This window comes from Symsagittifera roscoffensis, chromosome 2, assembly GCF_963678635.1.
Source record: "Symsagittifera roscoffensis chromosome 2, txSymRosc1.1, whole genome shotgun sequence".
NCBI classification, from domain to species: domain Eukaryota; kingdom Metazoa; phylum Xenacoelomorpha; order Acoela; family Convolutidae; genus Symsagittifera; species Symsagittifera roscoffensis.
The window spans coordinates 46544581-46572213 of NC_087063.1; the positions used below are offsets into that span (position 1 = coordinate 46544581).

General features: G+C 34.7%; 1 protein-coding gene across 4 annotated transcripts in view; it reads right to left on the reverse strand.

The window, feature by feature from the left end:
• Positions 1-251: 251 nt before the first annotated feature.
• LOC134838939 (integrator complex subunit 5-like) overlaps positions 252-27633 on the reverse strand; it is a 30504-nt gene continuing 3122 nt past the window's right edge. For 3 of the 4 annotated variants that reach the window (XM_063854299.1, XM_063854301.1, XM_063854302.1), the window contains 5 exons: positions 23844-24127; positions 22452-23563; positions 17467-17856; positions 15437-15765; positions 252-484 (listed from right to left, as the gene is read on the reverse strand). In XM_063854299.1, the coding sequence (XP_063710369.1) occupies positions 290-484; positions 15437-15765; positions 17467-17856; positions 22452-23563; positions 23844-24127 (2310 nt within the window). In that variant the 3' untranslated portion in view covers positions 252-289. Of the gene's footprint in view, positions 485-2167; positions 2962-15436; positions 15766-17466; positions 17857-22451; positions 23564-23843; positions 24128-27633 lie in introns of those variants that run through there. The other variant, XM_063854300.1, reaches the window with a different exon arrangement.

The window sequence follows — 27633 nt, forward strand, 5'->3', positions numbered from 1 at the left end:
AAGTAACATATTAAAAGTCAAAGATAAGAATTCAAAGAATATGATAACTAAAATGAAATTGACTTCGCTATGTTCATTTTAACTCCCACACGAACTTAATTTGTGAAAATTCATTTCGAAGTTTCAGTCTTATTTATTTTAATGGAAAGCGTAGACGTGAGCGTCAATTTTTTTTAAAGCTAGTCTTTCAAACTTTTCTACAGCTGATCATACTCCAAGCTCTTCTCATAAAACTCGCTAAACGCCAAAAACTAATTTTGCTTTCATTAAACAATGATTTATTTCAGAATCAAAATGAAGTGTTTACAGTCTGTAGGGAAAGATATCGTGGGAACATATGTCCAAGAGAAAGAATATTAGTGAGAAATATAGTGTGGATCGAATCTAGGTACTGCTGCGGGATTCCTTTCATAAAACTCCGCGATGGATATTTTCCTGCTGAAGATGCATTCACGGTGAAGCTTCCAACGTCAGGATAATTATCCTAAACAAATCCACAAATTTCCATGGTTCACTTCAAAATGAGTTTTTCGAAGAATAGTTAAAACGAGAACTTTTGAACCCAAAATTTACATAGCCAACAGACAATTGGAAAACAGTCAATGAACGCAAGGAAACAGAATAATAACCAACTGTTTTTCGAATTTCCAAGAAAAAATAGATGGCCTTGAAGCTCTAGAACAACTTAGAGAAAACTGGATCAATAGTTGAATTTATTGTTTCGCCTGAAAATCTAATAATTAAAATCTATTTTCAAGATTAGAAGTCGATTGCGATTTTCGTTACCTTTACAGTTTCGCACTATCTCCAGGCTTCAAATAGCAAAACTTTGCTCGATTTTGCAGTTGGTTTCTTTTTATTTGAGTTAAAAACGAATTTAACACAGGCTTACGAAAACACGATAAGCCTCGAATTGGTAAAAATTCGGCTACTTCTGTGATTCAAACCTGCGATCTAAAGATTTAGAATCTCACACACTAGTCATGCAGGAAAGGGTTAAATTACAGAACAAAGAAACTATAAATCAAAATTGGATGAGAGGCCCTCAAGTTGCTTGAGAATATTATTGTTAGTAGAATGTTTAAGGAGTTCAACTAACCTGGCTTGACTTTTTTCGTACTTTGCCATCTTGGCGGCTCTTTCTCGGGCAATTTTTCTTTTAAATTTATTGTCCGACGGAATTTGTTCTTATCACAGGAACTGGATAAACTTGCGGGGTGAGCACACAACATCCCCATCTGGAAGGCCCTATGCCATCCCTCCACCGAATTATAGGTTCTCTGCATTCATTTTTTGCGTTCTCGAACTGGTTTAGGAGTGAAATAGGGAAGTGCGCAACCCCTCTGCGTCCTCGGAGGATAGTTCCAACTTAAGTTGATTCGAAATAATCGGCGTAATCAAATAAGGGGGACTCGTCGCTTTGGTCAGAAAGTTCAGAGCACAAAGCAGTCATGCCGATTTCAAAGTCGAGCTCAGGCATCAGTGCCAAAGCAACGAATGACTTTAGAAGCATGCGTGTTTTTTTTATCTTCTCGATACACTGGTGCCAATCCAATCTCTTGAATTTTGCGCCAATTGGCCTGAGCGAAATGAAAGGCATCCTTTTATAGTCACTCCATTGAATACCTTCTCAAAAGCGTTAACTGAAGCCTTCTCAAAGTCTACCACAATCTGTGAGGGCTCAAATCCTGGGTTCATTACTTTCAATTGTCTGAAGACCAAAATGTATTGCTCTTCGCTTTTGTTTTGAAGAAGAAAAAAACTAATGGAACAGTGTGATCATTAGCCATAGCATGAATTGCAAAACTTTGGTAAAATAACTCGGGGCATGCTTTAAATGCCAGACTGTGTTGCTTTCCAAAGTTTCTAAGTTCTCGTCGGTGGCAAATATTAACATTCGGTCTTTGTCATCCGACCCCCGAATCAAAAAGCAGGAAATTATCTCCCCTCAGGGTCCTGCTCAACTCAAAGGCACTGCAATATCTTTGATTGAGTGGGGCCGGAATAAGTTACTCGTTGTCGATGAACAGTTCTGGCGAGTGACTTGTACGTAAGTAAGTTAACAACCATTTCGAGGCAAATATACCCAGAGTTTCTGACCCCCCCCCCCCATTTTTGACTCCCCCCCCCAAAAAAAATACCCCCAGTGTTCAAAAAATTAGCCTGTTTGAGCGATTATATATATACATATATTTTTCCAATGGGTGTGGCCAGTTTTCCCCCACAGAAACGCACGCCTTGCATTCATGCTATTTTAATGTTTTCAAAAAAAAATTGGAAAATTCTTAATTTTGAAAGTTGAAGTTCGCGCACGTGTCAAAGTTTTGGAATGTTTTCGTGACCATGTTTTTCAGATGTGCTGACTATTTCATCTTCGATGGCGGCAACGGTTTCTTGACACATCACCAGCTGGATTTGTCAGTTATTCTGTTAAGGCGATTTAAGTTGAGAGTTTCTCCATCGTGGACAAGTTGCTGTTTTCCTCGCTCGCGCTCATGACAAAATTTATAGGCATATTGGTATCAAAAAGTGTAATGATTTGCAAGAAGAACTTGAAACGAATGAATCGAAACAAATGTGTTTTAGATGCTACTAACGTTTAATTACTCTATCTTTACTGCTAATTCATTTCAATTTGGTATTTAATTCAAAACCGGTGCTAAATTGAAAAGTCTGATCGCCCGTTGAATTTTGATCCCCCACAAACACCGCAAAACATGTTGCTCAACTCGCATAGTTTGGTAATCCCCTAATTGGCAATAAATCGTGCTGCTAATTGTCGCTTGCTACGAATTGACGCTTGGTGCGAGTTGTCGCCTTTTAAAAATGCTGCGAATAGTCGCTAGCGACCAATCGTCGCTTGCGACGAATTGTCGCCTCACGGTCACGTAGCCACGGAAAATAGGCACCAAACACTAGCCACAAACAAAGCAGAGAACAGATGCTATGCAATTTGCAATGCTACAATAAAATTTCCAAATATGTGAACACTTTTATTGAACACTTTTATTTGCTATTAGGTTAGAAAAAAAAGTAGGTTCGTAATATAACACTGAGCTGATCGCAAGTAAAAAAAATAGAAAGGACGCTAAAAGTAATAGTTTAAAATTGCTAAGATATTAGATCTCGGAGAGTGAAATTGAAATTGCTTGCTTTTATAAAGGTAGGAGCCATCCAGTCATTATGCTATGCTCTCTATCTTTCAGCTAATCAACACGCAAATCAGTTGTGGGTTGTACCCAAGTATTTTGAAGGAGTGGCTAAAGAAATTGATACGTTACGAATAGCTGATTCAAACCTGTACTTTTCACTCGAATTTAAAGAACAATTTGACATCCGAAATGTTTAAGGACGAAACGGTTACACGAAAAGCTATTATGATATATGCTTCGATGGTTATATCCTTTACCCATGAAGGCTATACACCTCTGACACCTCTGTTTTCTATACACCTCTGACACTTTAAATTTCAAGATTCGAAAAGTGATTTAACGTTGTCATAATGTTTTGTCAATTCTCAACACAATTGTTCATTCTTTACAGTGAAAAACCATGCAATTAGCCAGAAATATGAAAGCAGGCAGCAGCATATTCAGGGGAAGACCGGTGATGGGGCGCGGACACCCCCTTCCCATCTTAGAGATTCGACCCCCCTGTCGACGCAAAGCCCTCCTGCCCCACCTTTGTACTATTGTGAGACATCCATTTTTGGCTGACTGACCCAACCTTTGTACTATTGTGAGATATCCATTTTTGGCTGACTGACTCTAAAACTTTTTAAAGGCTTTTTAGAGGGTCTTTATAAAGATTTGGGAGAAACCAATTTGAAAATCCTCCCTTCTTCGAGAAAATCGAAGACCTGCAAGGAAACTTGCCGAAAAAAAAGCATTTTTTGGGGACAGTTGTGAATTATGGCCTAATCAGCTTTTTCGGCCTATTTTCTCAAACAAGTTCTAAATTAAATTGAGGTAAGCTAATTGGTCATATTAATTCCGTGCACGACTCTGTAGTATTGCGAAATACTACACATACACAAAAGACCATTGTCTTAATTGTTTATTTAACGACCCAATTCTATATTGGAGCGTGCCATTTAAATTAAAGCCTCTTTTCACTAAATCAGATATTGACTGATTTACTCTTTTTAGGACTATAAAATCTTGTTTTGAAAATCCACTCCTTTTTAAATACTTGTCCAATTTTTCTCATTTTTTCATGCTCAATATTTTAAAAGGGCGGCGATTATTAATACGTCCCTTTTAACTTAACTTGAAACAAACTGGATAAATATTTAGCAGTCTCGCCGGCTGCACTGAAATTCTCCTTGCTTTGATTAAGCAGAGGTGCACCTGCAATATGATGCATCAGAGAGAGTAATATGAATTTTTAATAAGACAAACTGAAGGCTGCGGTTTTCATCAAAGGGGACTAATAAGTTAAGATATTTGATTTGAAAAAATCAAATAAAAACTAGTTGAAAATTCCCTTATTAAAAAGGGAGAACAAAGGAGCAGGTGAAATCTGAATAATTAAAGATTGAATCAGCCGCCGGTTTATGCTTACGAGCAAAAGGACTGGCCTGAAATCTTCAGTGTTTCATTTTGCTCAGTAAGCAGCAAGTCAGATCTCTTCAGTCAGATCTTTTCAAAATAAATAATTTTTCTTTTCTGCCTTTACAATAAAATTAAACTAGCCTTTTTCACAAATAAAATAGAGAATAAATTCTCATTTAAAGTTCGATAAAATTATAAATCGAGATACTCGAGAGACCCACACCTGAGGAAGTCTGGACTACAAGTACCCTAAGGACTACGGCAAGACGATTCAGACGACCCAACCAGAAGTGCTGACTTGGACAAAATCAAGGGCAACCATACATACTAATCAGGCACCGACCTTAGTAAGAAGATAAAATTTTGATGAACAAAATAAGATTAGCTCAACCTCCCCTCATAGGTATATTTCTTTAAGCTGTTCGATTCATTTATATAATCTAATAACCCAGTGCTTTGTATCTAACCAACTAATTAATTCATACCTTTTCTAACTATTGTTTCTACTCTAACTTTTGTCAAGACAACTTGACGATCTAAGGTGAGACTTATAACTTAGGATAAAATTACTAAGCATTCAACCAGCAATGAGCGCTTAGTAAAACTGGTGCGACCGCAGCAGAGAACTACTCCTTAAGAAATTCTTTTTCCAACAAACTAGAAACAGCTTTTAAAATTATAAAAATATATTATTCTTAGGATCTGTGAGTATTTGTCAGATTAGTTTTCAACCTCAAAAAGCCAGAGACAATGGGTATCTTTCGATAGAAACACAATTTCATTGTCTTCTACTTGACAGATATTCCTAGTAGGGTTCTTGCGAAAGCATCCCTTGCGCTAGCAGTCGCCCACGATATCCCTCCATCTCGAGGTCTATTAGACGGCTTTCTAACTGACATTAGCTCATGAACTTAACTATTATCTATTATTATAATAATATATAAAATTTCTGAAAGAATCGTTCTCTGCCTAAGTCCGCTAGTAAGATATACCCGTTTTGTCCAGTAATCCACTAATTACATGCCAAAACTTCAGTTTAAAGTTATCATCACTAAAATTAACGAAATTCTGTATTAAACTTAAGTGCTCAAAAACTTATTAAATATCTTCAATTATTTTTTCGAGGGGGTTAAGTGGTCATATGTGCGATCTAAGAGTACCCTAAATTGTATGATAAATTGAATTCTTCATCACATTATCTCAAACCATCCACGCTTGTTGCTATTTATTCTAATCCTTCATCAATTCTCGAGGCTTATCCTCAACTTTTCTTAAACTCATTTTAATTCTATCCACCTTAACGTAATTTAAACCTAAATCATCCATCAGTAAAGCTACCAATTACTGAAACTAAGGAAGAAAATAACAAAAACCAAAAATGAAGGAACGGATTTGAGTGTTTTTTAATAAATCATTAATTTTTTTTAACACAGTTTAAATATACACCTAATAAACAATAAGATTACGCACTAAAACCAATCTTAAACGTTAACCACATAACACCAAACACCAAGTTTTAGTTTCAGCACAAAAATATCAGGTTTTACAACAAAAACTAAGTTTAAAACACTGACACATCCACTTTATATTGATAAAATAGGTTTCATATGATAGCATAAGAAATAAAAAATTGATTTTTACCAGCCAAAATTTTTGGTTTCAGTCTAGGTTTCAGTTATAGGGTCAAACGTTTCAGTTAAAATAAGTATAGTTTCCGGTCAAAATTTCAAGTTTCTGTAAACGGATTCGGGTAAAACAGCAAAAGTTGAACTAGTCAAACCCAAATTTGGATACCATAAGTCAAAAACCTGGTCTTAAATGGTACGTTTTTGTTAGTTTCAGGTTTCAGAACACAAAAATTGAGTTTTTGGTCTCAAAATTGAGCTCCGAACGCCGAATTTTGACTTTCTAGAGAAAACTAACGGTGTTAAAACCCACCAAACCAATTTTAAATTTTGGTTCCTAAGGCTGAAACGTACGTTTCAGAATTGGTGTTTTTGGTTTCAGAACCAAAAATCTTGCTTCCCAAGTGAAATTTTTGTGAAATATTGAAAGATAATAGGAATCCTTAATGCACTAACAAATTTTTAAACTCAAAAAACTTCTAGAAGGTGTTAGTTTGAGCCCTCAAACTCATAGTTTCAGAAAACTAAAATCCTCGTTTTAGGCTAAAATTTTCATCTTTTTGGCAATTTTATTGCTGGAATAGAAATATATCAGAGAGACCAACCTAAATTTTCAATCTCAAAACTCTAAAACCAAGTGGTCAAACCATAGTTTCAGTTCTAGAAATCATAGTTTCAGCCCCAAAAACTTAGGTTTCCGCAAACAAATTTTTGATTTTGAAGCTACAAACCTGTTCAAAATTCCAATTTACACTAGACCAGCTATCAAAAACCAACTTTTTATTTTCATGCACCGAGTTTGAGAGAGTTTAAGATATCAAAAGATTCGGTTTTCTCGAATTTTTTTGCAAGATAAAGCGAAAACCAGATATAATAAAGCGTATAGAAAATTTTAAGATTAAAAAAATCTCAACTTCAGCTACCATAGTTTCAGGTTTCAGATTATCGTTTCAGTCAAAAAATTTTCTAAAAATTTTTAACAAAAAAAATAAGTTTTGAACCAATAATAACCAATAAAGGCATATAGTTATACTGTTAACCATACCATAGCATCAACAAAACTTCACTTGAACAAAGTTTTAGGTTTCAGTTAAGGAATCAGCAAATAAAAAACTTGAAAAACTTAGAAAAAAATTTAGAAAAATTTTTTTTTTCCAAAGAAAATTTTTATTTCCTTATCTTATTATTAATAACCTTTGTTAATATTCAAAAATTCCTAAGAGGTTTTCATTACTCTAAAACATACTAATCAAATAGTACAACTTAGCTCAAGAAAAAGAAAACAAACATCGTAAAAATTAATGTCAACAAATTTTAAAATTGACGTCAGTACAATAAATTTAAAACTCAAATTAGGAAATAAAGTCTCTAACATCATATGGTAAATCACTAACACTGAAAAAGATCATATTAGTATACTAGCAAAACACCCTAACGACGATAAACACGAATTATACGTCTTTTTTTGACGATACACTCCAGAAATTGACACAATTCTTAAGCAAATAAAAATACCAAATAAGATAATTTATATACCGCAAGTACGATTAATTGCTTCACTCCCGATTGCTTTTTGATATCATGATATACCCAAGCACAAAACTACTTGTATTTTAATCATTTTTTATTGACAACACAAATTTTTCCTTAACAAAAAATAAATCATAACAAGTTCATAAGAAAAATTTAAATATACTTTATATTGTTTATCATTCCCTAAATAAATATTTATGTCCCTAAAATGATGTAAAATGCTATGACCAACTTTTATCAAGTAAATACAACAGCATTTCATTTAAAACTAAAATTAAAATAAATCCACAAAAATTATATGGTATATCACCAATATCCAAAAAGATCAAATCACAATTTTGTCCAAACACCCACACTAAAATATTCACGAATTAACCATTCTCTCCAGCAGCAATACCCCAGAGATAACTTCTATCTTAAAAAAGCTTAAACAGCCCCATAGCACTATTGATCTATCTAACAAAAACTCGTATTCATTGAAACCAGCAAACTTCATTGTAACTTAAATACAAATATTTTAGTCCGTACAATTGATCAGTACAGAACACATCCAAACCCTTTATATATTGTTAAGAAAACATTGAGTGAATTAAACAAAAATGGCAAACGTAGTAGCATACCCAGATTTAGCTCTCGAAAAGTTTACCGGCTTAGATCCGAATGAAGATGCAAGAGATTTTCTTGATATAGTAGAGAAAAAGATAGCATTTTCCCTAGGCACTAGACCAGGAGACGCAGGTGACGAACAAGACGCATATGATAACAGACAAAGAGCCTTATTTGGTTCAATATTAAGAGGCCCAGCCGCTCAATGGTATCAGGGATTAGCAGCAAACTTACCTTGGAATGAGATAAGAGATCAATTCATAGATAGATTCACTGATGATAAGGATAAGTATAGGAGACGAATGGAAGCAGAAAACATAAAAAGACAACCTAATGAATTCATTAAAAGCTACATACATAGATTAAGCACCGCAGTAGACCGTGGATGGCCTAATCCAACTTTTAATGATGATCAAAGAACAGCAAAGAAAATGGAATTCTTTGTACGTGGCTTAAGCCCGCTAGGCTTAAAACAAAAGGCGCATCAATTCCTAATTGAGAATCCACCCGCAACTTGGCAGCAATTAAAAGATCATATTGCTACAAAAGACTTAAGTTTTGCAATAAGTAGAGATTTTATCGGAACAGCATCCAGTAGCATAGATAATAAATTGGAAATAGAGGGAATAAAGGATCAACTTAAAGAGTTAACAGGACTAATGAAAGATCATAAAATAAACGCAGCTTATAATCCACATGAGCAAAGAAACAAACAAAACAACCCAATGTTTTGCAACTGGTGTTGCATGTCAGGCCACACGATAAGCCATTGCTTTAAATATAACGATCAACAGGAGCAAAATTATAACTCGCTTCAATTAAGAGAGAATTCAAACAGAAGTCACCATAACTATAGCAAGAGTAGGTCAAGAGTAGACAACAATTTCAATGACATAAACTCTCAGCAAGAGTTCAGGCACTTGTCAAACTTCAATGAAAGTTCTCAATCGCATGACAGGTCGAACAGTAAGAAACACTTCAACGAAAATAACGATTATCATTCACCTTACCAGATCCACAACTTTAGTGATGATGACATTCCAGGAGACTATACCGATAATGAGTGTGAACTTGCTAATTTAAACTAGATCAGTCTCCGTCTGAACCAAAAATACAATTATATATTAATTTATACCAACATCCCGTCGGAGACAAAAATAAAAATAACGGTCTGGAAACTCAATTTCTACTAGACACTGGAGCAACATGTTCGCTTATTAATTTTGACAGTTATGAACAATTTTGTAAAATACAGCCTCTACAGTTGAATAAATCTAGATCAAACACAGTTGCTGTGAATGGAGAAAAACTTAAACTTATAGGTTATACTAATTTTGAATCAACTTTTGGTACAAACACTGATAATCCGGTAAAAATCAAAGCATGGATTTCAGCCGAGAACGGATGCCATCTAAATATATTAGGAATGGATTTCATTTCTCACAACTTTAAATCGTTAAATTTTCCAAATTTAAACTTAGAATTAAAACAATACCCAGATATAACAGTTCCTATCAGTGTTATAAGAAGCAAAAGTTATCCATATCTAAGCTTTTATCAAAATGTACTTCTTGATAAAAATATAACTATTGCACCAAAATCATCCCGCGTAATTTCAATTTCTCCAGCAGGCATGGTTTTCAAAGTAGGAACATCGTTTAGAATTGATAAGTCCTTAGAACAAAAAGGCATTAATGCAAAAAGCACTTATTGTAGAAATGAAGTTAAGTCAATGCCTATCGTACTAAAAAATTCCAGAGAATCAAAAGTAGATATAAACAAAGGTGTAATAGGCCAAACGTTTGAAAACATAGAAATAAAATAAACCCGTTTCTTCGTGCTTTAAAACATTAATTTTCATTAAAGCTTTTATAACGCTTTAACTTTGTTATTTTACCTAACATTTTGTATACTGAGCAGTAAATCTAATTTAATCTTACTAAAAAATAAGATTACGAGTATTATCCAACAAATATACTACAATGAACAGCGGTTCTGTATGACACCTAAGGGGATATGCCAAAATGCATGAACACGGATTTAATTCTTAACCGAGATCGAAAACAGTCAAGTACGCTTACAATTTTGGACCATCCTCAGAATCAAATAAAGATAGAGGGATCGGAAGCCAATGGCTCAGACAAAAAAAAGTTTTTCGACTTCAATATATTTGCAAAAAAACTGCAAAAGGCCAGGAGTTTCAAATATTACAGTGTTACGAGTCTATAATGAATTCATTTTCAGGCGGTTTTATTAACTGAAAATTCAGTATTAAACTTAAGGGAATGTCAAATTACCCTACGTGCAATAACGAGAATTAATAGAGTGAAACCTTTGATGAAAGAACTAGCCAATGTAAGATTGTAACAAACTCATTCTGCGAAGTTAATTTGCACCATCGGATTCCTCTTAGGGCCCAAGTAGGGACCGATGACAATAATTATCATCTTTGTAGTTTTCAAGTTACAAAATGCAAACTAGAAGAAATTCATCAAAAAGGGAGATATCACCTCCTTTCTTCTCAACACATTGATAAAAATTTTCATCAATATTCTTTATCAAAAAATGGGCGAACAACGTTTTTCGACCCGACCCGCCGCAGATTTATGCCAGCATTTGTTGGTGGCTTCATGTAGCCTTTTTAAAATTATGGTACCATATTCTTTAAACAACGCAAGTGCTTGTTGGTGGCTGTATGCAGCCTTTGAGACTCTTATGATTCACTCCTCACAATTTGGCCAAAATATCAATTCGGTAGCCCAAAATCCACAACATGCAGGCATTTAAACCCTCAAAAACAACAAATTTTCAGAAGCAACACTTTGAAAATTGGACCACATCATCCTTAAGATTGTTTACGTTAAATTTTTGCATCATAAAGTTCAGGATGACTTTCTGTACTAAAGATGTGAACATGGATTGATGCAGAGGATTAAAACCAAAGATAAACTAATAAACTTATCTTTTTGAAAACTATACAGTTTGCAAATTGTCTGTTTAATTTTCCTTTTCTACGATATTTCATTTTGATTTGATTCTAATTTAAATCTTTTGTTTTTTCTATCAAAAAATGTAACAAAAATTGCTGGTTATGACAACCAGGTGGACATACTTTTATATTAGGGGTTAATTAATGCCTAAAATTTCCATTTTTGCTTTAACTACATAAGTTTAATATCTGAGCTTAACTCAGTGTCGGAAAATGCTTTATTCCTGTGGTTAATAAACACCATGATCGTCTTTCTTCATTTGTATTCCTGTGGTTAATAAACACCATGATCGTCTTTCTTCATTTGTTTTCCGTGGTGGGTTTGTGTGAAACCACAAGATTATATTTTCCACCTTTTATATATATACAATTTTACACTTTGTCCTTCATTGTTCAAAGATTTGATAATTAGCCCTAATATCCGAATGTAATTCGGGATTTTGAAAATTTGGTCATTTTTTATTGATGTTTAGCAAATGGAATACGACCCAATTTTAAACTGGAACTGCAGAAATTCAGACCCAGCACCAGAGGAGTTTAAAAGAAAGCTGCCTCGCAGGAAGAAACAACGAAAACCTGTAGCAGTACAATCTTTGTCAATGGACGACGGGTTAAATAAGAATCCTCGCAATTTTCCCAATTTAACCCAAAGATTGGAACTGCAGAAGTGCAGAGAAACCAAATTGGATACGGAAAATCCAAAATATATAACGAGTTTAAAGTACTCAATAAAGGAAAATTATAACAGATGGAAACTACCATCGTTCATTGAAGTCGTCAATTCAATGACAATGGAAAAGGCGATGATGCCTATCGACTTCATAACCCAGCCAGAAGTGGTTATAAAGAACGAAAACAACTTCTGGAAATTAAAGAAGAGGGAGGAACACGGCTACATCCTCAAGGCAGGAGGCACGCAAGTCACCATCCCGTTCGAGGGAATAACTGCTTTTCCGAACCATATAAAAAACAGACAGGAAGAACAGGACGACATTCAACAACTTACGGACGGAATGAGCAGACTACGAATCAAAAACAAAATTAAAAAGAAGAAAATCGTGAAGTTGCAACAAAAACTTGAGGCTTCACAGAGGAAGATAGCGATCCTCAGATCATACAATGTGGAGCTAGAAGCCGGAAGGAAGCTCTAGATAAAACCTAACTTATCTTTTCAACCTTTTCATTTGATGTTCTTTTTAAATTTTATAACTATAGTATTTAACCAGTAAAGTGTTTAAATTTTCACCATGGTAACTGTAAGAATCGAACAGCTTAATTTTCTAAAAAAAGGGGTGAGTTGTAGTATTGCGAAATACTACACATACACAAAAGACCATTGTCTTAATTGTTTATTTAACGACCCAATTCTATATTGGAGCGTGCCATTTAAATTAAAGCCTCTTTTCACTAAATCAGATATTGACTGATTTACTCTTTTTAGGACTATAAAATCTTGTTTTGAAAATCCACTCCTTTTTAAATACTTGTCCAATTTTTCTCATTTTTTCATGCTCAATATTTTAAAAGGGCGGCGATTATTAATACGTCCCTTTTAACTTAACTTGAAACAAACTGGATAAATATTTAGCAGTCTCGCCGGCTGCACTGAAATTCTCCTTGCTTTGATTAAGCAGAGGTGCACCTGCAATATGATGCATCAGAGAGAGTAATATGAATTTTTAATAAGACAAACTGAAGGCTGCGGTTTTCATCAAAGGGGACTAATAAGTTGAAGATATTTGATTTGAAAAAATCAAATAAAAACTAGTTGAAAATTCCCTTATTAAAAAGGGAGAACAAAGGAGCAGGTGAAATCTGAATAATTAAAGATTGAATCAGCCGCCGGTTTATGCTTACGAGCAAAAGGACTGGCCTGAAATCTTCAGTGTTTCATTTTGCTCAGTAAGCAGCAAGTCAGATCTCTTCAGTCAGATCTTTTCAAAATAAATAATTTTTCTTTTCTGCCTTTACAATAAAATTAAACTAGCCTTTTTCACAAATAAAATAGAGAATAAATTCTCATTTAAAGTTCGATAAAATTATAAATCGAGATACTCGAGAGACCCACACCTGAGGAAGTCTGGACTACAAGTACCCTAAGGACTACGGCAAGACGATTCAGACGACCCAACCAGAAGTGCTGACTTGGACAAAATCAAGGGCAACCATACATACTAATCAGGCACCGACCTTAGTAAGAAGATAAAATTTTGATGAACAAAATAAGATTAGCTCAACCTCCCCTCATAGGTATATTTCTTTAAGCTGTTCGATTCATTTATATAATCTAATAACCCAGTGCTTTGTATCTAACCAACTAATTAATTCATACCTTTTCTAACTATTGTTTCTACTCTAACTTTTGTCAAGACAACTTGACGATCTAAGGTGAGACTTATAACTTAGGATAAAATTACTAAGCATTCAACCAGCAATGAGCGCTTAGTAAAACTCAAACTTTAAAATTTGAATGAAAATAAACAGAGGCGAAGCTGAGCTTCGCTCCACTTGCGATACAAATTTAAATTATGATTTAAAACAAAGATTAAAAAAAATACTTCAAAAATTGTGGTTGTCAAAAACTTTTTCAACACGCCTAAAAAGCCCGGAAAAAAAATTGCCAGCATCATCAACTTCACAAAAACCTTTCAGAAGGCTAGAAAGAAACCAATATTTCAAAAAAATCATTTCTAGTTTAAAAAAGTCCCGGACTGATTCGAACCGCAACCCTTTGCGGTCTCAAGCAGTTGGGTTACCTCTACTCCAGATGCGCCTGGTGGTTAATTGAATTTTAATTTATAATAACCAAGCGGTAACAAAGCCTGGGCGGAAACCTTTTACTCCGAAAAATTTGATGTCCCTTTTCCACTCAGAACACAAGCACGCATATAAAAACTTTTCGATCCCCAAACGACGCAATAGGAGGCCACTAGGTCGATATAAATTAAGCCGATAAAAAACAAAAAAGGAAAAAAATAAATTTTCACATACCGAGCTAGTAAAATTACACCCAATGTAACAAACAAGTTCAATTCGGCCAAAATACTTAAAGCAACTACAGTGAAAAATGTTTGAAGCAAAAAATGATTCTTAGATGTGGCAACTAAGCCAAAAAAATATAGGCAGACAAATAATAGGCTGTAAATTTTTTGAACCGTAATATTTCAGATTTGAACCCAGGACTATTGCCATCCAAGGCATAATCGTTACCTCCAGGACAAACGCGCAGGAGACACTGAGAAATTTGAAATCATTATGAACCACGGTATCACGAGGAGTCCTGTGAACTATGTTATTTACGGGAAAAAAGTCTAGTACCCGACTGCAATATCCTTCGGAAATCAGAAACCAGAAGTCAAACCGCGAAAAAGTAAACTTGAGCCCCAATATATAACATGTAAGAAACACGAGAAAAAACTCATCGCGAGCTATAGAAGAGTCTTAACTACGTTCATCGACTCTTAGAAAAAACTGGCTTGGTCTCGGATTCAAACGTTTGACCATTCGCGAAACAACCCCGCTTTGTACCACCACACTACTAGAACATAGCCCTCAACTTCGAATTTCAAAGAAAAAAATGCCGTTTAAGCTCTTTGAAATTCTAGAACAATTTATGATTGACGCTTTTTTGATAACATGAACCCAACTAGAAAAAACTAGATCAATAGGTAAAGTTTTTTCTTCCACTGCAAATCTAAAAAAATTAAATTCCACTTTCGAAACTAGAAATCGTTCACTTTTTGCGCCATTTTCACGTTCGCATTTGGAGAGTGCTACTCACGTCGCTTTCAGCAGATGAATTTCATTTGAACTCAAAAAGTGCATATATACCTAAGTGCATTTATAAATGCATCAATATGTATGAATGCACATCTGTAGTTATTAGAGACTTTTAAGACTTTTCCTGAAAAAAAATCAGCAAGACCTATTTAAGAGTCTTCACTACGTTCATTACTCTTAACTAGACCCACATTTTCATGAAAACTTTTTTCATTAAAAAAGAAAGCTATCAAATGATTCAGTTACCAAAAACTATTCCAGACCAGTTTGCCCTGCTACGAGCAGTCTTGTTATGCTAGTTGGAGCTACGATAAAAACCTATTAAAGCTGAGTGAAGTTGAGATGCTAACCTGTACATATCTCCAGCATATGGTCAAAATAGACGCCAGCTCAAAAGGCGAGATATCTTCGAACGTATTCTGCAGAATAGCCAGTTGTTTCGGAATAAACTGCGATTCCTCCATCATAGCTAGAAGACGCTTCGAGTAGAATAGATTTTTAGCATTTCTTTCTGTGTCTGGACTGCGATTTGATTCCCAAAACGTGATTATCACATGCAGAAGAGAAGATAGTACGGATAAGATATGGCATAGCATGGGTCTAGCTTGAGCCAGTAAGTCCACAAGAGCCCAGAGGATTGGATTGTTATCGAAGAGGTTGAATAACTTGATGTTCCTGTCTTGAAAACAAAAATAGCAAAATAGTGATTAGTATCTAGACACGAGCCCCATATTTTAAGTTTCAACACTGGCGAAGGTGCGCTTCGCACACACTTGCGAGAACACAATCAGAAAGCAGCTCTATCAAGTGAAATAAGAAAAAAAGAGAAATAAGCCCGGAATTAGAAAAAAACTCGGCTACGTGTAGGATTCGAATTTGCGACCTACTGCAATCAGGAGATTTTGAGTCTCACGCACTATCCACTCAGCCACGCAAGCTTAACAACAGAGAAACACTAGTCACGAATAAAGCAGCTACATATGCTAATTAATTGTCAAGCAATTCAGCAAAAGTGGCACCAAATTCAAAAATACTCAATTTTGCAAGTAATAATTTGAAATATAACAAACTGAAGGCATCCACAACGTTGCATATAACAACTAGCAAAGAATAAAGCCACAATTACGTATAAATGATGCATTTTGATTGCGATATATTGCGTTAAAATTGCGATATATTGAGTTAGAAAATTTCTGAAATCGAGTTTTCATTATTGGAATGTTGTTTGAAACAAATACTTCATTTAATGATTTAAAAATGCATCAACTGTGTTAAATTAGGGGCACTTAGCATAGTGGTAAGGCGTTCACTTTAGAATCGTCAGATCGTGTAATCGATCCCATGCCATGGCAATGATAGTGTGTGAGGACGAGCTCTCACTTGACCTCTAGCTCCAGGTCTACCACAACCTGACCAAATTTGGCTGCAAAAGTGGTACCACGTGAAAGTTCTAGACGCACAAAAACGGCCTTGAGTCGCAAAAAAGAGCTTCTCTCAACAAAATAACACAGTCTGGAATGTGGGGAAATAATACAAACGGACTATCCTCGACACGACTGTTAAGGCCTACTGATAGCTCCTCTGCGATTCGCAGGAACTACAATTAATTATAATAATTATTATTAAATTAATACTATTCGAATGTCAAAGCACATGCTATGAGAAAAATCTGTAAAGGTGCACCAAACGTGGGACCAATATTTGCGAATTTGCGACTTAGGTTGGAAAAAAAAGAAGATGGTTCGCACCAGGGGCGGATTTAGGGACCCCTGCCAACCCAAAGGGTCCCCCCTTTGGTACTTTTTGAGAAATCAATTTTTGGCCGATCGACCCTAAAATTTTTCTAAAGGCACCAATATATATTAATTTTTAGGGGGAGCGCGCGCAAAAAAAACGCGTTTTTTTTTGTCAAAATTTTCCAAAAAGTGCCCAAAAACGGCTTTTTTGACCTGTTTTTTTTCAAAAATTGCCTGCTGCGCAGAAAATTTGGCCAAAACAGGGTCTTTTTACCGCTTTGGCAGAGCTCGGAAAATCAATCTGATCGACCTAAAAAAAAAGTCGTATAAATTTTCGAAAATTTTTTGAAAATCCGCCCCCCCCCCCTCGAGAAAATCCTAGATCCGCCCCTGGTTCGCACTACTAAACTCGTTTCGCAAGTGTAATTAAGGTGTTTTAGGGTTTCCATTAAGGGGTTCTAAAAATCGACAAGCATCTATAGTTCTTATGATTTAAATAGCTTTATTGAATTATTATTACTGAAGATTTTCAAAAAAAAGAATAAAATTTCATAAAAAGATCGTTTATTTCAAAAACTAACTTTCAAGTATTCTGTTTCCAGGAAATAATATTTGACTTGACAGAAGTTATTTTATATACTTACCCAAATATGGCCTTTCCAATGTCAAATCTCCCCACTGGTTTACAGTATACGCGGTTTGACCACATGCAAACTCAGCAACTGCCTTTGCAAGACAAGCCATGGTATTGTGATCCAACAATGCAGACGATTGATTCGATGGTTCTTCCTTTGTATCAGTGAAATCCTTACCCGCAACTACTGTTACTAAACCGATTATGAACGATATGTTATTTTCAGCTTTCCAAGTGTTTTCATTGTTATTATTTTCATCAATCTGTATTTGCTTCAAATTATTGGCGCGCAACAGTGGCAATGGAGTTGAAGAGCACTTCGTCCTATTTATGTATCGATTTTGTTGTAATAAACTAATGTACGTACTGGGATCCTCCTCTTTCGTTTTGCCAGAAGTGCCTGAAGATAATTTGAAGAGTTATTTGACGTTGACGCTTTCTAACTTTAACACAGAAGCGAAGCGGAACTTTTCATTTCATCTGGACTATTTTAGCATCCAAAATTCTGCCACAAAGCATACAGATACTTTTTGTGCCGAATCAATGGTTTTTCAAACGTACGTACTAAGCGTTCGGGGAAAAATGCATTATAATTGGACAGCATCAGTAAATTAGAGATACAAAACGCTCAAACGAGTAAAACAAAAATTTAATTGCGGCAAAAGAATTGCCTTTCATCAAATCAATTTCCGTCTGATTCAACCTGAAAACCAAAAATAATCAGAAATTTTTTTTCAATACTTTAAACTTTTTGATTTTTTTTGAACCCGAAACACGAGTAACATAATTAATTTGATAACACCTTTTAGAAGGTGGGAAAGAACAAAAACAGAATCACGCCAAAATTAATAAATATAGCCAACAGAAAATTGGAAAAGAGTCGATTAACGCAAGTGAATAGGAAAAAAAAATACAGACTACTTTTTTGAAAAAATCTAAATTTCCAAATACAAGGTAAAACACCGATGCCCTTAAAGCTCTTTGAAACATTAGAAAAATTTATCATTGACACTTTTTGGCACAGACGCGAAGCTCAGCTTTGCACCACTGGCAATACAAAACTAGAAAATTTTTTTTGAAAAGGTCGAAAAAACCAGATCTATCAAAATGAAATCTTGTTTTGAAACACAAACATACCAAGAAATTATAATATGAAATAAGCATCGGAAGATAATGTTCCCAGCGGTAACCAAGCCGAAAATACCTTGTCAGAAACCATTTCAGTCAAAAAAAAAGTCAACAAGACTTAAAACTCATGAAAAGCTAATAAGTCCATTTCCCCTCAAAACACACAAACGCTCAAAAAACTATTTGCTTTGCTCGTCTAATGAACCATTATGAGGCCACTAAGCCGATATATTATAGGCCGAAACCTAATGATCCATAAAAAAGCAAAAAAAATTAAGACTAATAAGACGGTAATAAGTCCCCCTCACTCTCAAAACACAGACAAGCATACACAAACTTTTATTGCTCGTCGAAAGACGCAGTAGGAGGCGAACAAGCCGATACAATATAGGCCGAAACCTATCAAGCCGAAAAAAATTGTTGTCATGGAAAACTTAAACTTAAATTCTATTAAGATTTACAGCATTCTGTTCGATCCGGAAGTGAGAATTAAGAAATACTTTCGTTGAAACAACTCGAAATTAGTTCACTAAGCCAGCCAATAAACAAACAGGCCGAAATCATTTGGGCAGAATGGACTTTTTACGCGAAAACAAAAACAAAAAAAGAAAATATACGATGTCAAGTTTAGTCAACGATGTCAAATTACAAACAGTATAATAGAACTATATTAGAACACAAAAAACTTAAAAACACAAATCTACAACATGGCAACAAGACATAAGCATACAAATAAAAGCCGATATTTTTTTGGAAAAGTAATATTTCCTGTTTGAATACAACAAAAACAGGTCCGGGTCCGATTCGAGTCGAAGATCTTTGCCGCCCCAGGCGTATTCGTTAACTCCAGAATAAGTGTGCCGGAGACGCTTAGAATTTTGAATTCATTATGAACCAAGATACCAAGTGATTTAAGTAAATCTGTTGAAAAAGTTGTTAACCCGACAAAAAATCTTAATTAGGATTTGATAACGCTTGCTAAGCGCAAGCGTAAAAAAAATTACGCAATTTGAGAAAACTAGAATCGCCTAATCTCAATCTGCTAATCTTAATCGGCTAATTAATATCCAGTTTCGAAACCAAAAGTCGATCACATTTTTGGTAACCTTCACACTTTCGCTGTTTGATAGTGGAGTTTGCCTTCATTTGAACTAAATAAAATAACTGCATTTAGAAAAAAAATTCAAAACCAAACCGCTAAAAAAAACAAATTCGCACCTGAACAACTTTTAAGACGTTTCCTGAAAACACCGAAAAAATCATAACGACCTACCTTAGAATCTGAACGAAATTTATCAACCCTTATCAAATACGATCCACTACACCACTTGCGATACAAAACAAACATGAAAAAAAAACATCCAAAAAAGTTGGTGAACCAAAAATTTTGGATGGCTCGATAAAAGACAACAAGGGGCCAGCTAAAGCTTGAGGTACGTTTTTGATGTTTGGGGATTTCGTTACACTGATGCGGGATAAAATGGGTTATTTAAAAAAAAGACTGCCAAAAGCCTTAGTTCTGTCTCTACTAGATTAAGTGAAATTTTGAATTAACATGAAAATTTTTTAGATCTTTGAATTTCCAGAACAATTTAATTTTGACACTTTTTTGATTTAATTAACCAAAAAACTGGATCAATAGGTAAATTAATTATTCCGCTGGGAAATCTTACAATCCAATTCCACTTTCGAAACTAGAAGTCGATCACGTTTTTCGTGACCTATACACTTTTGCCGTTCGATAATGGAGTTCAAAGGAAATTAACTGAAATTAAGAAGTCATAAGTCCAACAGCAAAAGAGTAAATTTGAGCCTGATTAAAATTTATGGCTTGTCCTAAAAAAACCATCATCACCTATAAAACAGTTTGAACTACATTCATCAACTCGTAACAAAAGAATGATCAGTGGACATGCATCAGCTTAAACAAAAAAAAACAAGAACTTCCTTTAAAAATTTTAAAGCCCCCTCTGAAACTACAATGATCAACACTTGGAACTACCATTATTTCTGCCTAAAGCACAAGAAAAATCCGTGATTGAGCAGACAAACAAAAATCCGACAATTCAATTTTAACTGGAAAACATTTGAATTTCATACATTATGATAAAAAAACAAGGTACTGGGAAGAACCCTTAAAGCTGCTGAGGTTCAAAATGAAGCAAGTTCAATTTATTGTAAGAAAAGTTGTTTACGGGGAAAAAGTCTAAATCCCGCTTACAAGACACTTGCTCTCGCAAAAGTATAAATCCTGTTCTCCCTTTAAATTACTTATTATGAAGCAAAAAAAGAGAAATAACATACGAAACCATTCAAGACAAGCTGCATCTTAACAAATGTTAGATATGGGCATGTAAAATGGTGAAGACTCCTTAGTCCTTTAATAAAACCCACGCTTTGGAAAGTGAGCCGATAAAAACTACGCAGACAAAAACTAATTTAACAATTCAAGTCACGCTGATTTTACAAAATTGTATTTTATTCGCCAAAAAATATGCTCCTTTTATTCTTAGATTACAAAACCATGTAATTTTTGCATTTTTAGAAATTTATAACGAACGAACCAAATCGAAAAAAAACACCATTTCTTTTGACACAGAAGTCTTTTTCATATTCGAAGTTGGCACTTTATTGTTGACCTCAAGCACATTCAGTTGAGCATGAGCACTTAACTCCTTTACAGATACAAATAAGATCGATTTCAAAGTTTTTGGCTCGTATACTGGCGACCTCAAACCGAAAGCTGGTTTAAGTTGAAAAATTTTGGGACTTATGCGTATGATTTTTTGTTTTGGGACCAATGAATACGCACCATCCAATACGTTAGTGCAAATCCGGCAGGTTAACTAAAATTACGAAAAAGTTTTAAAACGAATAACATAGTGCTTCGTGATTTAGTTCATTGCGGAGATTGCTCAAAATTACACATCAACACTTTTACCCATGCTGTTTAATTTATGCAAGAAATTTGCAATGAAATGCGCCCCCTCGCGTTTTAAAAGCGTGGTCTGATCATATAACACTACGCTCTCAATTTTGAAAAGCCGTTTTTCGTGCCTTTTCCTTTTTTTTTAGGCGAGCTTCATTTTAGTTCGAAAATGTGTTCACAATACGCTTCAAGAGTATAATCACCAGAACATAATAAAACCACCTGACAGTTGCAAAGGAGTACGAAGCAAGGAAAGAAAAAACACTTGTTTTCGAATTTTAAAGAAAAAAATATATGCTCTTAAGCTCTTTGAATTTCATGAACAATTTATGATTGATGTTTATTTGAAAAAATTAACCCAATTTGCCAATTTGAGAAAACTAGATCAATAGGCAAAAGTTTAATTCCGCTGGGACATCTGTACATTAAAACCTACTTTCGAAACTAGAAGTCGATCGCGTTTTTCGTGACACTTACACTTTTGCTGTTCGATAATGGAAGTGGCCATTTAACAAGGGAAACTAATCGAACTTAAAAAGAAATCGGAAGCCAAACCGCGAAAAATCGAAATTAAGCATGAACAAATTTTAGACATTTCTTGAAAAAATTCAAAAAAAATCATTACGACCTAAATAAGAGTCTTCCAAGCGTTCATTACTCTTAGAAAGTATTTACGAACAAAATTAGGAGAAACAAACTGCTACGCTTAAATAAATGTCCTTCGTGGCAATCAGCAGCTTAATCATGTAGATTTCTATCGTTTAAATAACTATCATGAAGAATTCAACTGCTCTTTTTTATATTCAATTCCAGTTGAATAAATGAGGCAATTTCGCAGGTTTCAAACACCTCTAAGTTCGGTGGTTGTAAACCCGTTAGTTTATACGACGTTTTGGGAATATCTCAAGTCCTCGAAGACCGTTTAAAATTGAACCAACCTCCAAATAACCGACACTGAGCATCTGACACTGACATCTTGAACAAACTGGTTACAAACAGCTGCCTGAAAGCTTCCAGACCATCTGTCGACAAAACTCCACACAAGGATTTCAAGTATCTTTGCATCAACTTTTCACTGGCTTCGCGCTTCGCACAATTTGATTCTCTCTGCATTACGTTCAAAATAAATGCAATCAAGTACGAATTTATTTTATAAATTGTGCCAGCTTCATCAATAATAGAATTTATTTTGACCGCACTCAGAAACTGCAAAGCAGTCCTATTCACCGCTAAGTTAGGATAAGCAATGAACTTGGCAATTTGCGGATACTTTTCAGTCACTGCTTTCGCGAATTTCGTGTGGTGATAGTCAGCTTCATCAGTACGTAAAGAAAACAAATAAACCAAACTTTTCAAGTAAACAGACGCAATACTCGATTCTGATGGTAAAGTAAGCGAAATTTTACGGATGATTAAAGTATGGATGTTGGGCAATGCAAGTCCTATTTCTTTAACTATGGCCAATATTTCCATAATTTTGAAGCTCCGGTAGTATTCATGACTCATCAAATGCAGAATGAACTTAGCAGCAAAGACGTCGCCCTCGGCTAGGCAAAGAGTCCTGATGTAAAACCTTACAAAAAATGTCTGCTCGTGAATCAGCATGTACCAATACAATTCGGATAAGAACTCAAAATTTTCAATGAGTTCCATTATGAAAAGCTGATCAGTCAATGACAACTTGTAGGAAAAGTATCTCGACTGTGCCACTCTTTGTAGCTCCAATAACCAGTAATGCAGCAAATTATGAATGTGTACGTGGAACTTTTTCGACAGTCTTTTCGAAACTGTCTTGCAATGAGTCTCCAGTAAAAACTTGAACAACTTCAATGAACTCGGTCCATTTTTCATCAGTAATGAAACCGCTTGGTTTGTTAGAGCATCAATCGACGCTTGGTCGACATGCTCAATGCCTTTGTCCAACGTTTGCATGGTCTTATCTAGCAATTCTATGTCGAGTATTTCCGCCAGATATTCCAGAATACATCCAGAAAAATCGGGTAATTTATCGCAAGTGAACATCAGATAGTCGACACAGAGAAGAGAGTACCTATACAAAATTTTGTTCACACCATGTAAAACTGTAGCAAATTAATGAACCCAAAATGTGTTTCAGCAAAAAAAAAACTGAAAAAAAAACATTAATTGATTGATGTATCCTTGAACATAAACAAATGTACGAAAATTCATAGCACCCGTGTTCTTAAAATAACTTAAGTCTCCGGCTGTTAAGCCGTAACTTAAGTCTCCGGCTGTTGTGCCCACTGAAATTTAAGATAAGTAAAAATATTAAGGAAAATTCAAGATTTATTCAAACAATGATAAAGTACCTGGTTTTTAATGCTAGGATAGCATTTTTCAGAGGTGACACCATTTTCTGCTGGACCATTCGTCGATGAAACTTCGCAATGTAAGCAACGGATTCAACGAAGTTCAATTTCAAGCCAGCAGTTACTGTCGCGCTGTGTTTCATGTTGGCGGGTAGCCCGAATGAGTCACATTGCTCGTGAATTTGTTTCAAAGACAGATCGACCACTGCTGGCAAAATCAGCTCAGGATGGTTCATTCCTAGATGGGCCACAATCCATTCTGCATTTGGTAGATTATCTTTGACCTGCAGGAATAAATGAGTAAAATACTGAAAATGAAAATTAGAGGAAAACAAGAGAAAGTCTTCAAAAAATTAAAACCGATTAAGTTTATGTTCCGATTTGATAACATTTGCGATGAACACCAATGACCATACAATGATGAGAAATCAACGCCGAGATAAAAAAAAATAGACCGCTAAAATGAATCTTCAAAATTCGAATTTCTTAATTTTGAATAATGCTTTGGAACAAAAATTCAATACTGATTCACAAACAACAAGCTACATCTATAAGTATTTCTAGAACCTCAATCATAGTTTAAAATTTAATCAACATACTGAATCTACGGTTATGGTATATAAATTACACGGTGCTTAAAAACAATTCAACTTAGCTATTAGCAGATCATAACAAAAATCAATTCAAAAAGAACATCGAAGTTGAACTTTCATAACCCAAAAAACAAGTGACCAAAATCTACTTGAAGATTTCAAACATAGCCAACTGACAGTTGGAAAAAAGTAATGAACGCAAGAAAACATTTAAAAATTGACTTGTTTTTTGAAAAAAAATCTCAATTTCGAACTTCAGGGGGAAAATAGATGGCCTTAAAGCTCTTTGAAATTTTAGAATAATTTATGATTGACACTTTTCAATAAAATTCGCTCAGTTTTAGAAAATTAGAACGATAGGTAAAATTTTTTTCCCGCTATTCTGAATATTAAAATCCTCTTTCAAATTAGAAGTCGATCGCGTTTTTGGTAACATTTACACTTTTGCTAATTGATAGCGGAACTTGCCATGATTTTAACAAAGGACAAAAACTAAACATAAAAAGAAACCAAAAATCAAACCACCAAAAACCAAATTCGACCCAGAGCAAATTTCCTGGAAAAAAAAGCAAAAAAAAATCGTAACGACCTATCTAAGAGACTGAACTACATTTTCCACTCGTAATCAAACTATCAAGTTCACCACTTGCAATACAATACAAGCATAAAAACTGAGGCGAAGCTGCGCTTCGCAAACACGCGCGGTAACACGACAAAAAGCAGCTCTAACAGTGCAAGAAAAAAAAAGATTCAAAATCAAAATAATTCGGCTATGTCTGAGATTCGAATCTGCGATCTAGAGATTATGAAACTCATGCACTAACCACGGAAGCTTACTATGTACTAAACACTAGCCACAAAGAAAGCAGAGAACAGAATCTATGCAATTTCCAATGCTACAGTGAAACCTCCAAATAACTGAACACTTTTAAAAAAAAACACCTTTATTTGCGAACTAGTTTAGAAAAAAAAGTTAGTACTAATACACTAACGCTCGCCATTGTAAAAAAAATACATTATTAAAATCAAAAAAAAAATCAAAATACTAAGTGATCCAAAAATTTTGGATGGCTTGATAAAAGACAACAAAAGCTCAGACAAATCTTGAGTTACTTAATTATTTTTTGAATTTTGTTACAACGATGCGGGATAAAATGGGTAATTTAAAAAAAAAGACTGCCAAAAACCTTAGTTGCTTCTCTACTAAGGTTGTTATTTTGATTGAACGCAAAAACTCAGATTTGGGAGAGTGTTTTCGAGAAAAGTCAATAGTTTCAAAAAACGAAAAAAAAAACAAATATTGACTTTTCTGAGGCCCATAACTTTTGTATAAGATTTGGGAGGGTAATTTTTGAGAACAGTCAAAAATTTTCCAAAAAAACGGCCAATTAATTCAAAATTTGATTATTCCGAGACAGCTTCTTATAAACAAGGAAAAAGGCTATTATTTTGATTGATCGCAAAAACTCACACTTGGGAGAGTGTTTTTGAGAAAAGTCAAATAAATCCAAAAACCGGTTTAAAAAATACTTTTAAATTTTTGATGTGGGTGTAGGCGCATAGGCAGAGGCGCTTCCAATAAATGTTCTTTGAATTGAGCCTAAAATCTCAGCTTTGTGCAAATACTTTTGAACAAAAGTCAAAAAGAATCAGAAAACGGTCAAATATTCGACTATTTCGAGGGTCATATAAATTTGAGTAAAGTTGGGCGTAGCGGCTTACGCAGGGAAGCTTACCACAACCTGTTCTATCTATTGAACACAAAATCTCAGATTTGTGAAGATAGTTTTGAGACTACTCAAACTTTTTCGGAGGCTGAAGACAGTCGGGCAAAAAATTTTTCAAGAAACACTGAAACTTCGCAAAAAATTTTCCAAAATCAACACCTTGTTTTTCTGTATAAATAAGGTTGTGGCCGGAATTCTTGATTCAACACTTAATTTAAAATTTGCAGGGCAGTTTTCGAGAAAACATTCCAAAAACGGGCAAAAAATTGACTATTCCGAGAACCAAATCTTCCTGTAAGTTTTAGGCTGTTAGTTTGATTGAACGTAAAAACTCAAAATTGGGAGTGTTTTCGAGAAAAGTCAAGTAGTTTCAACAAATGTTTAAAAACATAAATTGACTTTTCTGTAAGATTTGCGAGGGTAGTTTTCGAAGTCAAAAAGTTTCCAACAAACGGTCATTTAAACAGAAAATTTGACTACTCCGAGAACCAATGCTTTTTATATATAAAACTTTAGGCTGTTATTTTGATTGAACGCAAAAACTCAGATTTGCGAGTTTTTTCGAGAAAAAGTAAATAGTTTCAAAAAACGGTAATAAAAATATTGACTTTTCTGATGCCTATTACTTTTGGGTAAAAGATTTGGGAGGGAAGTTTTTGAGATACGGAAAATGATTTCAAAAACCCGTCGAGAAAAAAATATATTTCAAAGTTTTTTTGATGTGGGTGTAGCCGCATAGGCAGGAGCGCTTGCAACAATTGTTGTTTGGATTGAACTCAAAAACTCCACTTGGGCGGTTAATTCTCGACAAAAGTAAAAACAATAGAAAAAAACGGTCAAATATTTGACTGTTTCGAGGGCCATACAGTTTTGAGTAAAATTTGAGCGTAGTCGCTGATGCAGGGGAGCTTCTCACAACCCGTTCTATCTATTGCTGTCAAAATCTCAGTTTTCGGAGGGTGGTTTTGAGAAAAACCCACACTTTCCCGATGGCTGTACACATTCGCGTAAAGAAAAACTTTCAAGAAACACTGAAATTTAACAAAGTTGAAAAAATACCAAAAGTGTCTTTAAAAACATAGACAACAGACAGACAGTTGGAAAAGAGTCCATGAACGTACGTAATCAGGAAACAAATCTTTATTTTTTAAACCAAAGCTCAATGTTAGATCTTCAAAGAAAAAAATAGATGCCTTAAAGCTCTTTGAATTTCAAGAACAATTTATGATTGACAATACTTAGAAAAAAACTGTTCCAATTTTGGACACAGGCGAAGTTGCACTTCGCATACACAAGCAAAAATATGGGCGATAACGCTACTGGGAAAAATTGAATGAAAAAAACTTTGAGTAAAAAAAAGAAATTTACTAACTAGCATTCCTCAATTTATAGAGCGGGTACATTTTAACTAGAATACGAAAAAGTTCACTAAAACATCCGACCGTGCCCAAGTGCGAACCCCCTTATTGT